This window comes from Ambystoma mexicanum, chromosome 4q (genome assembly GCF_040938575.1).
Source record: "Ambystoma mexicanum isolate Mex_15411 chromosome 4q, UKY_AmexF1_1, whole genome shotgun sequence".
Taxonomy (NCBI): domain Eukaryota; kingdom Metazoa; phylum Chordata; class Amphibia; order Caudata; family Ambystomatidae; genus Ambystoma; species Ambystoma mexicanum.
The window spans coordinates 78,828,469-78,843,388 of NC_090928.1; the positions used below are offsets into that span (position 1 = coordinate 78,828,469).

The window sequence follows — 14,920 nt, forward strand, 5'->3', positions numbered from 1 at the left end:
TTTCTCCCTTCAAGTCGGGCGTTCATACTTTTCAAAAAAGGGGAGCCAGAGTTCTTCAATATTGGATCTAGTTTTGTTGAGAACATGCGTTAGAAACTCCATGTCATATATAGCCCGAACCTTAGTGACCCATTCCTTCTCCTCAGGCATGTGTGGGTTCTTCCATCTTTGGGCCAAGCAACACCTGGCGGCCACCAACATGACCTGTAACATGTGGCCGTGGGTGTCCTCGTGGTCATCCCCTACCACAATCCCAAAGAGGAGCAACCAGGGGCACAGGGGTCTGCTAACGCCGTCAACCCCCTTGATCCAAGACAGGACCTCTCCCCAATATGACTGCACCCTAGGACATGTCCACCACATATGTATATAGTTGCCTTTCGTTTTGCGGCATCTCCAGCAGTATGGGCCGTAGCCCGGGCACATTCTGGAGATCCTCTGTGGAGGGTAGTATCACCTGTGTAGAACTTTTAAAGCTTGGTGTCGATACTGAGGAGAGGTCGTTGAGCTGTGGGCTCGGATGCACATCTTTGTCCACCTTTTATCATCTATCACCTCTCCCAGATCTTTTTCCCATTGTGTCCGTGCTGGTGGGGGATTCCTTGGGACCGAGAACAGGAGGAGTTTGTATAGGCGGGATTTGACCCCCTTAGAGCCCCGGGTGGAGATGATCATTTTCTCAAAGTCTGTTAGGTCCCTCCTGAGGGTGTCACCGCATGAGGGCTCAGTGAGAACTCCCTTAAGTTGGAGGTAACGGAACGGTGATAGTTTTCCCAACCCCAAGGCCTCCTCAAGGTCTAGGAGGGGCATGAAGGACCCCCTCCACCCACAGGTGGCCCACCCTGGTGAGGCCTGCCTCATACCACTGCTGGTAGGCGGCTGGTTCAGCCATTTTGTCTATGAACGGCGGGGCCCAAATGCAGCTCAACGGGGAAGGCCAGGTTGTGAGCCATCTGTAGTAACCTCCTTCCTTCCAGATAGACCACAGAACTCTGAGTACCGGGTGATCCAGAACCCATCTGGGGACCCGTGCTCTTGGGACCCATAACCACTCATCAAGCATAACTGGGGCGAGTAACCTATTGTCCAGGGCCACCTACTGCTTTTCTGTGCAAGGGTTAAAGTGGTCTACAAGGATCCTCAACTAGGCTGCCCTCTAGTATGTGTCAAGATCTGGGAACCCCACCCCACCGTCTTCCTTGGATCTCGTTAATACATCATATGAGATCCTATGTTTCTTGCCCGCCCAGAGAAATCTGAGCAGGGTGCGCTTTATTGAGTTTAACAAGGTTATCAGGGGGGGTAGCGAGCAGCCCCGAGTTGTTCCTCTCCCTAGTGGAAAGGCCTCCGATTCCATCCCGTTGGCAACTACCCTGGCTATGGGGGCTGAGTATAATGCCGACATCCATCGCAACCATCTCTGGCCCATCCCTACCGCCGAGAGGACCTCCCCCAGGAATGCCCAGCTAACCCTATCGAAAGCCTTCTCTGAGTCTAAGGCCAGCAGTAGAGCCCCCTCGTCTCGGGTCACCCTTGAGTTTAAGATGTGGAGGGTTTTACGCATGCTGTCGGAGGCTTGCCTGTTAAGTATGAAGCCCGCCTGATCCGGATGGACCAGACGGGATAGGCATTTCTCTAGGCGGGTTGCCAGAATTCTGGTAAAAATCTTGGCATAAAGGTTCAGGAGTGAAATGGGTCTATATGAGCCGCACTCTGCTAGATCTCTACCCGGCTTAGGGATTACCGTGATGAGGGCCTGCAGGAAAATGGGCGGGATCATGTCTTGGCTTCTGATTTGGTTAAAGTTTGGCTAGTGGCTTCATTAGTGTGGGCTAGAAATGTTTGTAAAAGTCAGCCGTATACCCATCAGCCCCCGGGGCCTTTCCCACTTTTAGTCTCTTGATGGCTGCCTCGACCTCCTCCACTGCTATATCCCCCTCCAGTTCCTGCAGTCCCGCATCAGTCAACTGGGGTAGTGAGTGTTCCCCCAAGTATGCCCGGATCTCCGCCGCCGATTCCCCGCCCCTGCTTTGTGTAGAGTTCGCTATAGAAGACTGCGAAGGAGTCTACTATCTCTTCCTTTTTATTGCGCACATTGCCCCCCCCTATCCCTGATGGGCCTGACTCTCCTCTCCAGTCTGCATGCCCTGGCTCTACGCGCCAGTAACGTCCCCACCCTGTCTCCCCTTTCATAATACCTCAGCCGCGTGTATCTCAATTTCTTAACCACCTCCACTATGAGGATTGTGTGCAATGCTTGTCGCTTCTCTCACATTTCCGCCAGAAGGGACTCCCTTGTCTTCCCCATCCTAGCTGAGCCTAGCCCGTTGAGCCTTCACCTCTGCTCATATCTTGTTTTCAATGAGCCCTCTTTACCGTTTACGCCTGGCGCCCTCAGCTATGAGGAGACCACGGAAGGTGGCCTTTGCTGCCTCCCACACTGTCACCATATCTGTTTCTCTGTTGTCGTTTGTTTTGAAGTATGCCACCATTTAATTTCTTAAGAAGTCCTTGAACGCTGGGTCCCTCAAGAGTGTGTCATTGCAACTCCAACGTGACGATCTGGGGGACAGGGGGAGCAACTCGTGGTTGGACCATGTTATTGCTTCAACCTTTGGGATTGTAGCCACCCCGCCCCCCTCCTCTGAGGTCAATAGCAGGTAAATTCTTGTGTAGGTGCAGTGCGGGGGAGAGAAGAATGTGTATCCCCCCGGGCCCGGATACGCCGCACGCCAGACGTCTACCCAGTAGTGTTCTTTTAGGAGGGTCTGCAGTGCTAAGTTGTCCTTGGTGATCCCCTCTGGCTCCACCCCTCTCGCCGTCCACCAGTCTAATTTGGGATCCATAATGAGATTAAAGTCACCCCCCAGTATCATGGCTCCCTCTGCCCATTCATCCATTACCCCCAAGATTTGGGTCAGAAACCGTATCTGGCCTGAGTTGGGTGCGTATAGGGTGGCCAGAGTGACACGTTCACCTTCCCAGGTGCCCTTTATCCCCAGGAAACTCCCCCCAAAGCCTCTCCTGATTTCTATGTTGGAGAGATGGAATGTCTTATTCAGGAGGATACCTACCCCTTCCTTCTTCAAGCTTCTATGGGAGGCCCAGAAGTTGGACCCGATTTCTTTTCCTCCAATGGGTGATTCTTTCCCCTGTTTATAATGGGTTTCCTGTAGGAAGAGCACCATTAGCTGTTTGCAGAACATCTTGCTATTCAGTGATCTTTTGTTTTGGGAGTTTAGGCCCTTGACATTTAGTGTGCCTATCCTACCTTCAGCCATTGTCTTTGGAGTCTTTTTCCTTCTGCTCCTTGGTATAGTTCTGATGTGAGGCCTGCTGGAAAGTATGGAGCTCCGGTTCAATCAGGCTGATTTCCCCCCCCACTTTGACCCCTCATGGTGTCTCCATCCTATCCTTTTCGTTGGTCATTCCCCGCCCTCCCCCCCCCATGTCCCGATCCCTTCTCCTCCCCGATTGCCTCCCCCTCCCCTTCCCCTTCCCCTTCATTTTAAGGCATTCGTCTACGTCCCCCAACGCGCGTCGGGGTTGGTCAACGAACCACCAAGGACTCTACCCCAGCCTCAGGAAGTTCAAGTGTTCGAGATTCCTGTTTCCTTCTTTCTGTGTGGAGTGATCCCATATTAGCCTCAGTGCAAATCCCCCGAGGTGGGATCTTGCAACTGTGACCCCCCCACCTCTACCTGTGCCCTCAAACTCTGATCCCATGTGCGGATCCACTTAACAATATAGCTAACATTTTAGAAAACATCAACCGGCCCTGTAACCCTGCGAGCCGAACGTGTCGCCAACGTTCATAAAGCGGCCATAATACCTCCGGGCTCGGGCCCTCTGCTACACAGGTGTCCCCACCTAGTGTTGTTGATCACCAAAGAATCTCATCCACTTTCGAAGAGGTGGCGTTATTGTCACTTTAGGTGGCCCTCAGAGGTCGATGATGGGTGCCTGGCTTTTTGGAACTTGCGGGCTCCCTTTACCTTAGCTTTGCCACTGAGCTTTTCCAGTCTGTCAGGGCCCCGCAGGGGGTCCCGGGCTGCTTTTTCGCGGCCGCCGGAGTAGCCGGCCCGGTCGCCCACTAGGTCATCCATGACCCGTTGGATGTCCTCTTCCGACACCAGGTGGTGTCTCTCCCCCAACCATTCGAATGCCAGGTAGAAGGGGTTGCCCCAGCGATATCTGACCCCCTTTCCCTGAAGCCATCGGGTAAGGTTACCACACTTCTTCCTCATTAACAGGGTGAGGGCTGAGAGGTCCTGGAAAATAGCCATCTTGGAGTCTCCATATTGTATATTACCGAGGTTCCTCGCTTTATCCAGGATCTTGGCTTTGTCCTTGTAGTAGTGTAGGCGGGCCAGCACCGAGCGTGGGCCCCTGCCCCCCCCCCACCAGCGTGATGCACCCTGTCGAATTTGATCTCGCCATCGGCCCCAATGACAATCCTTATGATGTTGTGTACCTTGCCCTCTAGGCCTTTGGGCTTTCACCCTCGGATTCTACTAGGCCAAAAATGTGCAAGTTATTTCTCCTCTCCCCGTTTTCCATGTCATCCACCTTAAGCCGAAGTTCCTCTTTGTGGCGTTGCATCTCTTGGAATCTAGCTTCCATTTGAGTCTCCAGGAGCGCCGTGGAAAGCTGGTTGTTTTCGACTCCCTCCATACGGTCCTCTAGGGTGGTGACTTTAGTTGTGAGGTCCGCCAGTTTGGCAGCCATGTCGGTCCTTATGCCACGGATCTCTTCCAGGATCATCTGAATATTGTTCTGGATTGCGCCCAGGGCAGGAGGTGGAGTGGAAGGGCCCCCCGCCGCCATGTTGTTCTCATTGGCCACAAATTGATATTAAGAGAGGGCCTCTTTCCAGCTCATAGGGAGCCCCTTCAGGATGGCTGTTATTAATGGTCACTGTTTAGCATGCAGTCGTGTTGGAGCTCCTACGGGCGGGGGGGGGGGGTGGATGTGCTGTCCGTAGATGTTGGCTCTAAGGGTGAGCCAGATCTGCTTGGGGTGGGCAGGTACCCCTGTGGTGGTAGTCTCTGGGTGCTTCAGCGAAGCCGCGCTGGGTTTGACGTGGCAGTGGTGGTGTGGCTTTTCCCCCCTGGAAGTGGGGGGAGCACTGTCTGCCCGTAGGGCAAGCATCAAAGGTGACTTTTGTGGTCCTCCTCGTGGGCGGGCCTCGCCCTGGGTAGTGTGGAGGCTCCTGTGTCCCCCAGTCTGTAGGATTGAGGGCGCGCTCCCACGACGGCCCGGACTGGGGGGCGGGGGGACACCGATGGGGTGAGGCCTCTGTGGAATCCTGTGCTGCAGTGCTACCGCAGCTTTCGGAGCTCGGCTTGGCCCCACCTGCAGATGAGTGGTGAAGCGAGGTCCCTCAGGACTTCCCGAGGTGGTGGGGGGTCCACGCCTGGCGCTCCAGGTGCCCCCCCCTGCAGTGCACACAGCAGCTGGGGGGGGGCGCGCTCCCGCGTCGGCCCTGTGATGCTCCCTTCTGCCCGGCAGTGAAGGCCAGGCAGGCTCCCGATGGTGGCCGCCCCCGTGTGTGTGGCTTACTGGTCCGCAAGTTCGGTGGATGCGCTGGGCTCCCGTCCTCCCAATGGGCACACCCAGGAGTTTGCATCACTGGGCCACGGTGTCCCCGCTGCCATCGGCCGTCCCTCAACACTTCCAGGCTGCGGCCCCCTCCTCCCTCGGGGCGGACGTACACCTCGGGACGCCGATGTGCTTCCTGGCGCCCGCGCAGATCACTGCCTCTGCAGAACTCCTCAGGTGTGTAACTCGAGGCTGTGGGGGAGGGGCCGCGGGACGTTTCAGGCGGGCAATCTCAGCACAGCAGTGTAGGTGAAACTCCTAAATTGGACCCTGCTTTATCTGGGGGTCATGTGTAGGATGGGACCCTTACTCCGTCTCGTCTCCGTTGGTTCCCCGGGGCTGGGTACGGAGCTCACGGTTCAGGCAGCCATCTTGCCTGCGCCCCCTGGTGGCCTCATCATGTTGTGTTTTTTAATATGTTTTTACCGCAATATCTGCGGACACCGGCCACTGACCGCGAATCCAACAACGCAGGCGTTTCCAAAAATCTGACCCACTTCATGCTTTTCACCATCCAATCAGCGGGCGAGTTGTGTGTTCGCAGACATCACGCCGCACTCCAGACCAATCAGAGTTCTGTCCGCGGAGCGAACAGGGAAATGAGTCAGTGCACCAGACCCAGATATCGCCCATTTTTTTTAACCTATTTTTGGGCTGTTTTACAAACGCTTTCGGGACCAAGCCGGTGCTTCTGCTGAAAATTTGGTGAAAATCCATATAGCGGTTTTGGCTGTAGATGGGACCAACATTTCCATTGCGTCTACGGAAAAAATAAAATGTTGGGACCCCACTACAACTTTGCCCCCCCTTAATGAAACAATTAAGAGTGGGCCATATACTTTTTTTTTGCAAAGTTTGGCAAGGATTCGTCCAGGGGGATCAACGTTATAAGACGCCCAAAAAGTGCTCTTCCTATGAGTTGGGCAATTTAACCATAACTACAGGGCCGTTACAGCACGCCCTGTAATATTATATATATAAAATATATGTAAAAAAGAGGAGAACGGCATCAAGGTCACACAGGATAGACCGCATTGTACAGACGAAATACAGCAGAAGTGTCATGTAGTCCTCTTTATTTCAATTTCAAAATGGTATTAAGGCTTGGGGGCAGCCAGAAATGCGTTTCGTGCCCTACCAGGCACTTGATCACACTAAAACGTGAAAATATATTGACAGATGGATAGGAGAGCTACTATAAGCTGGCTTCGTGTACAACTTTGGCCCACCAGTTTCTCCAGTGTTCCCGGTCCGAGGGCTTTCTTTTACTCCCCCTGGATTTATTGCTGTGTTCCTTTGAGCAGAGGTAGCTGTATCTTAAGTTCGAGGCAGAAGTCCTAGCACTTCTGTAGACCCCAGACGTCCTTTACTCTTCAGTCGCTGAGCGGATAGTACCCAGTCACATTCCATCATCACCATCTGGGGATGACCTAGCCCATCAGAATTTTCCTCTCCTGCTGGCTTCCACATTATGTCCTCAGGCTGATGTAAGAGTGAGCCCCCGTCCTGGTGTTACTACGACTTCTTGACTCTCACTCCATCCACTAGGACACCCACTTCCTTCAGCTTAACAACACTTCCTCCGAATGTTACCTCTTCTCAGACTTCCCATGTTTAGCCCAATTATTATCTAAGCACCACATCCAGTACCTTGCAAATCCCTCCTAAATCCCCCCCACTCATCTCCAACTACCTCCACACCGCCAAAGCATTTGAAAAACACTCAGAATACTTCCAAACACACTCATGCTCCAACAGCCCACACTTTCAGACCGGCTGGTCTGTTTTTTTTTTCTTTCCTCCCTCTGGGTGAATCTTTCATTGACAGTCTGCATTTGTGGGTCTTAACTGGGTAAAGGCTGGAAATAGCTAGCTTCTGCGGAAGCCCCAGAGGTTGATGTGGGTCTAAATGGACTAAGAATATATCTGATGGAACAACCACCCTGGATTTTAGTTGTGTCCCGCTAAGTCTGCCAGAGTTTTCCAGTACTAGGCTGCTGTACTTTCCCCATGTGCGAGTTATATTGTGAACAAATGATGGGTATGCTTTTTTTTGGCGAGATTAAGGTTTACCAGTGAGCGAGTAGGGAGCAGAGTAGTCTGGTTCTGCAATGTCTATGTTGCTCAGCACCCAAGGGTTAGAACGTCATTTGTGCCCACTCCTTCATGTTCGGAATGGCAAAAACTGAAATTACTGTTTCCATGACAGACATTGCAGATTCTGCAGTGGAAGTATGGTCACCTTGAGATGCCAGCTCAGTCGGCAATGGTGGCAGTGTTCCTGAAACACTTCTTAAACCTGTGAAAATCATTCCCCTTAAAGGGAAAGTCACTTGCTTAGATGTTGCGAGTTGGGACTGGTGTGCATGGCTTCAGGCAAGGTGACTGCCCTCTGCCAAGTATTGGGTCAAGTGAGAGGTGGACACAGAATGCTCAGTTAACCTTCCCAGGCCCAACATCCAATAGCTCGGGGTCGCACCTGCCCAAAGTCATCTTCCTGCCAGTTCCCAGACTTAGGCAGGAGACCAAGTCACAGTGTGCTAAGTGAATATTTAGAAAGGGCAGTTGGCAAATGATAGAGAAATGCATTCTTAGGGCCACTTTTTGAGGTCTAAGCAATGCAGTAAACACCAGTACACAGAAGTAACAAACATTTGAGTGCATTTCACCCATCATTATTTAAAGGGAAATGCAGTAATTCTGTGACTGAATTGTAGAAGCATTGGCAGAGCTAAATGCCTACCTCTTTGTCTCCAAGTTACCCTTGTAACCTACCTCTCATCTGCCTACTAGCTAACATTTGTCCTTCACCTCTAACCTGCCTCTGTCTCTCACTTCCTCTGCCTCCATGCTAGCACTTCACCCATCAGGGTCACATCCCGAGCACAGCTGGCCGTACCGCCTACCTGCACTTAAAAATGTCCAATGTTCATTGTGCTTAATCTATGTAGGTCTACTTATTTATTGTCCCCGGTGACCATTCCATTCAATCTCCTCCAGGCCTGGTCAGAATATCCCTCAAACTCAACCCAGCTCACTGCTTGCCGTCAAATCCGATTTCTTATCTATTGTGCGTTATTGTTCCTCCTGTATACAAATAAATAAGCTCTAAATGAGGTTTTCAAGAGACATGTACTCGCAACCTCTTTCCAAACTCCCCTTTGCATCTTTTGCAGGACACATAAGAATGCTCACCTCAAACTCCTTCACTTTCTCCATTGCTATCAAGCGCCTGGATGTGTGACTAGAAAGCATCTGTTCACAGTTGCTGATAAGCTTCAGACAAGGGTGCCGTGGTATAACCTCTTCTGTGTATCTGGAAGAAATAAAGCAGAGCGATAGCTGTAAAGAATATAAACTTCGAGGTCTGCAAAATGTACACCTGAAAACATAACAAAACGGCGCACACAATTGGCTCGCACAGTCGCCTCCAAAGCATTATGGCATCGCTGCATGCTAATTGATTGGAACATTTACAGAGCAATTCCATGTGGTTATAATACAAACCACCGAGAAGAAAAGCCATGGGAATCCTCTCCAGAAGAAACATTATCCTAATCTGCAGCTGTTTTACAATGGTTTGAAAAATAAACTAATGAGGTTGATTTATTATTTTTTAATCTCGATATAAAATACTCTCTAAATGATTTCTGAAAGGATGCGCAAAATGGAACAGTCACACAAAAAGATACAACATCTCTCTGTCTGCCTTACAAAATCCTTTCTGCCTGGATATGGCCTGTTCGTGTGGCAGGTCAGATTGCATTATGTCCAATTAACAGAATGGCTTCATGTTCCAATTTGACCAACTAGGGCAAAGGTAGCCGTTTCATTGTGGCAATGGTGGCACACAACGCTGAACAAGCGAAATGACGGGACCAACAATGCATGCGTTTTGTTTTCAGTTGGGTGGTTTTCAAGAAATGCAAAGTTGTACATCAGTAACTATGCAGGCATTCCGTGAATTGAGAGGAATAAACATCAAAGCAACTTGCCCTCCTGTGCTCTCCACAGCACTTGCCTAACCAACGGCCCTCATCACCCCCCAATCCTCCAACCTTTGCCCTTTGTGCTGCTGCTCTTGCACGATCCGAATGTCACAAGGGCTAGTAGGACCGTTATTGGTTTTAATCCCCTTGTCCTGCCCCCTGCACAGTTTTTTGACTTGTGGGGCCTGGAAACTCTGTGTATAGGCGCCTTATAAATATGCAATAAATACAAAAATAAAAGGCAGGAAGTTGCCGTGTAAGAGCCAGTTTCATGGCAGAACGCTCTAGAATCCCACAGAAACGTCACAAGATGTGATTGGAAAAGAAATGTGTCAAAGGAACCAGCGAATAAAGGAGATAGGAGAACGTCAGGATGAATTTACAGAGTGTGTGGCAGAAGAGGGCTGGCGGCGTAGAAAGGAGAGAATGTACACATGGAGAATGGCAGTAGTCATTGGAAAAAGAATAACATTGTTGACTGATTTCCCGTTAATGCAGTAATCTGCAAAAAATACTTTACAGCAGGAATGATTACCACAAGCTTCATCGAGGTGACTGTGTAATGTTAACATAGGAATTTCTGAGGGGAAACTACTGCAAACATCAGTGAAGTGCGGAAAAAGGGTCCTGGACCAATGGTCAGTGGCCCACAAACTTTTACAGACACCACAGCTACGGTCTTTCAACCCAATTGGCACAACAGGGGAGGGACCAAGGACGAAGGCCTGAGCCAGTGGTCTTTTTGTCCACTTGTTGAAATGTGGACAGTGGTCACGGCCAAAAGCCATGGCCGGTGTGATCAGGTTAGTTTAATGGCTGGGGAATATGATCCATGGACAGACTGGAGCACTGGCCATAGGCCTAGACTATTTTCCTTGTTCTTGTTAAATAATTGGTGCAACATGGACAGCGGCCAACACCAAAGCTCATGGCCCATGAGCCGTGCAGAAGATATAGTATACAAAAACGCTTGAAAGGCAGTGAAACAACTTTATTTAAGACAGAGTTAAGATCATATGATTCGCGCGCACCCGTGAAGTACATCGAAGTACTGTTTACTGCGGGCGGGTGCTGCTGGAGGCGTGTCCTGACTTCGTTCTGTTTGTTTCAGCTGCAGTCTTTGGACCTTCATGCCTCCGTGCTCTAACACTGCCTTTGGACAAGACAGGAGGACGTCCTTGGCAGTTACACACTTTGCCTGACTTGCGGATAGAGGAAAAAGGAAAAAAAAAGGTGACTGTTTTAGTTTCACGAGTGGATTCACTGCCACAGATTGGTTTAAACCATTGACTGTGTCTTTCATAAAACGCCGTGATCCTACGTGACACCCGCACTCTGTGCTAGTTAAAACTACACGTTGAGCCCTAGTGGCTGCTTTTGTCACACCCCTCTGAGTGACTCTCTGTTTTGAATTTCATTAGCAAATCGGCTCCTAATTGCTTTTCTTTCTTTTTTAGGGTGTGCACTTTGCACGAGGCCCCGCCCCCCTGGCGTGGTGACGCTTCCTTGATTCCCATAAGACACAGGGCCCCAGCGCACCCGCGCGCGCACCCGTGAAGTACATCGAAGTATTGTTTACTGTTCACGGTGCGCGGGGGCGCTGGGCTCGGTCCACGACCCCTCAGTGGGGCCACTTTGTGTATCTTTTTTTTTTTCTCAGATTTAAGTCCTGGGGGTGAAGGCCTGGGCGGGCAATCCTAAATTTAACTTTTACTGGAATTCCTCTCGACATATGAGGATAGTGGTAAGTGGTCTTCCTCCTCTATGAGGGTCACACCGATTAGGATCCACTGAGGGGGCGATATTTCCTATGTGTTATACTGAAGCTGTCTACCATCCAATGAGTTGCTTCTTCCAGTAATCAGTATTAGGATGATTCTCTGAGTATCTGTATTCGGGATTCTGCTTATTACAAATTACCACACTGTGGATGGGGTGGTGGGTGTTGAGGACCTCACACAGTGATACTCCTTTTCGGTATAGATTAGGAGGGGGTGGATAGTCTGCAACCGAGAAAGGCCAGACTCGGATACTTGGAATATTAGCGCTTATGCTTGCATTTTGTGTGTGTGGTTGGGGGTTGCAAGTTAGACTCTTTAATCCTGCACTAATTTGTATTGCAACCCACCTTGATAAGGAGAGTGTAGAGAATATTGTGTTGGTAATTGGTGGAGGGAAAAAGGCAATTGTCAATTGGGCTTTAAGTGTGAGGGATTCTCCGTATTCGGAGCATGGTGGGAACCCTAAGGAGTGGTACGATACCAACACTGAGAGACTCACAAACATCTTAAGCGGCCAAATAAAAGTATTAAATCGGAAAGGCAGAATACAATCATAGCAAGTGGGTCTTTTGTGTTCACACAAACAAGTAAGATCGAATACACTAACCCCCGTTCAACTAAAATGAATGAGGGAGACGTTAGGGATACATTGGGGGGGGGAGACAGAAAAGTGGGAACTAAGTGGAATTGATTTTCCTCCCTTGCCCAATGTTACAAGTGATCGCATAAGGGCCCAAATGGAGTCCTTTCAGAAGTTGGACCTTGTTGAAGAGATTGTGCAGAAAATCTTTCTAAGCGTCCACGAATTGCCTGTTAAACCCTCAGTCTTAAATATGGAGGACTCCATCCTCAACACACCTCAGTTGGATACGTCACTTCTAGCACCTGTGGTGTCTGCCGAACTGGATAGGAGGGTGAGACTCTCTATGGGCCCTTCAACTCCAGCAAGGGCTAGGGGTGGCGGTCTGGATAATGTTTATCTCCATAAATCCATTCTGGAAAGTAGGGAGAAGTTTGGTGAACACAGTAAGGGTCCCTTGATGGACCTTTTTGGGAATAGCGGAACGGGAGCACATAGGGTAACTGCAAACAAATGCTCGAGTCTGACTAACCCCGTCCAGCCAGGGCGAGGAGATTTTGAGGAAAAGATGCACATCCAGGATAGTAAAGAAACCGTGGTAGAGGATAACATGCTAGAATCTGAGTCATTCCCGGTATTAACCAGAATCTTGAACCTTTTAGACAAAGGTCATGAAAGGACTCATGGGGAAATTCAGGAATTAAGATGTATGATGGTTGAATGCATAGATAAACTGAGTAGATTGGAAGGTTTCGTACATGCCTTGAGCATGAGAGAAACTTCCCAATCTCACCTTACGGAAAATATAAGGACTTTCAATCAAGGCTCCCAAACAGGGAACGAACTATGTACCCAGGAAGGAGATGTAACCTTGAAACATGGGAATGAACTAAAAAGACTGATACTAATTAATCAGGAAAAAAATTAAAAAAATGGAAAATCAAAATGAAAATAAATGTGGAAAACTGGAAAATACCACTCTAAGTACCTCAGAGCAGTTGGTAGAGATCAAGCTGGATAGTCCATCGGTACTTGTGGAAGTGATGGAAAATGAGGAAGTTAAAATGCTGGATCAGGAGCAGATAGCTGGGGAAGACTCAACCCAGGATGACGTGACTCTGTTTGTGTATGTTATCACACGAAGAGAAAAGAAAATGCGGGCTAGGGCTCTCAAAAGAAGAGCCAAGAGTGAGAAGGGAGCGAACAAAACGGAAGCTAGAAAACTGAAAAATCAACCATCACCAAAGTCAAAAAAACAACAATATAAATTTTAAAGACATATGTAGTCTATCAGGAGAGGGAGGTCACTTAGACTTCACACAGTTAAACGAAGAAAGCAAAATAGCTCTGAAAGTGAAGGAAATGGTAGATAGACAGGGATCAACTAAGAAGGACGTTTCAGAAACTATAGAAGGTACCTCACTGGAGACAAGTGGTAAGGAATATGGTGAAGCCAAGAATACTCTTTGAGAAGCTATGAACCACAAGGGTAAAAGGGGGAATGGCAATCTTAAATGTAGATCAACAGAAACAAATAAGAAAAAGAACCCGAAGAAGATGATTGGAAGTAAATCAGAGGGAGAGAAAGAGGAAAGGGGTATCCAGCAATTTTTTGGTATAAAAAACAAACCAAAGCCAACTACTGATAAGATGCAGGAAATTGCAGAGAAGGTACAAGAGGATATAACTGTGCCCCAGGTTGATGAAAGCCTCTTTGAATGCAGCAATCTAAGGCCGTGTGAGGAAGTAGAATCTGAGGGAGGGACTCTGATTGAGGTGAGTAACAGTAGTGTGCCATTTATGACACCTAGTGAAGATATCAAAATATTGGTTCAAGAGGCACTAATCAAATTACTTGACTTCCCCTCTAAGCACGGACACCCTCCTCTCCCTAGAGCAATGTTATCTGACGAAAAAGGGATCGAGGGAGAACAGCATAGGTTAATAATGATTGAGAAAGTAGATGGGAATGAAATAGAAAAAAAACAGATTGATCAGAGTTCTAATACTCATACTACCAATAATGACCATGATATGAGGCAGAGTGTACATAACCAAGGGCCCGTCCCTCCTACCACATAGGAAAGTGGGAGGGATTTGAGAGAGGAATGTAAGGATGGGGGGATACTAATAAATAAACCCCCGAATCGAGGGTATGAGCTTTGAAGAGAGGATACGGGAGATAGCCGAAATGTGGAATATAAAGCAGAATCTAGAACAAAATGGAGAACACAACCGAAATAGGGAATGGATGAGGGATAATGAGAGAGGAGAAAATAGGAAGTGGGAGACAGGAAGACATCAGAGGGCCGAGGGACATGATCCAATGCTATCTAGCGCCTGGCCAGATGATCAAAGTGATTGGAGGGAGCCGAAATTTGCTGATGACCCCAGTGTCATACTAAACTTTATGCTCACAATAGGGGGGCCTCCTTGCTTGAATAGAGGACGGATTCTTTCACTGTTTAATGAGATCCCCGGCTCTCTTTAATCACTTCTAACGACATTAAGCTTATTGATTATATTCACCCAACAAGATTTGACTGTCAGGATTGTATTCTACTCCAGGGATACATATGATCTTGCCCTGACGGAAGGAGTGGCTTTGCAACGTTTTGGGTACGATATCGTGAACTTTAGCCTAGGTGCACAGAAACAACTGAGGGGTGAGAGGGGAGAGCTCCCCAGAGAGATGCAGATGAGAAATGACAGAGAAGGAGCAAGAGCCAAGAACGCTGCGATTCACCCAGATGAGGTGGCGGAGCTGAGATGGTTGGCATCAACCTTGAGGGAATCCATATCCAAGATTTGAAAGGCTCAACCTAGAGTAGGGTGATAATTACTCTTGCATCGTGGAATTCGAGGGGATCACGTGCTCCATTGCATTCTTCTAATATATGTACGGAACTCTTGTCTTATTCGTTCCTATGTATTCAAGAAACCTGGGCAGAAGACGCAATTGTTTTGGA

The 14,920-nt window shown here is 49.0% G+C and overlaps 1 protein-coding gene across 2 annotated transcripts in view; it reads right to left on the reverse strand.

Moving 5' to 3' along the window:
- TRMT11 (tRNA methyltransferase 11 homolog) overlaps positions 1-14,920 on the reverse strand; it is a 907,372-nt gene that overhangs the window by 45,082 nt on the left and 847,370 nt on the right. For both annotated transcript variants that reach the window (XM_069607505.1, XM_069607506.1), the window contains one exon: positions 8,797-8,917. In XM_069607505.1, the coding sequence (XP_069463606.1) occupies positions 8,797-8,917 (121 nt within the window). The remainder of the gene's footprint in view (positions 1-8,796; positions 8,918-14,920) is intronic.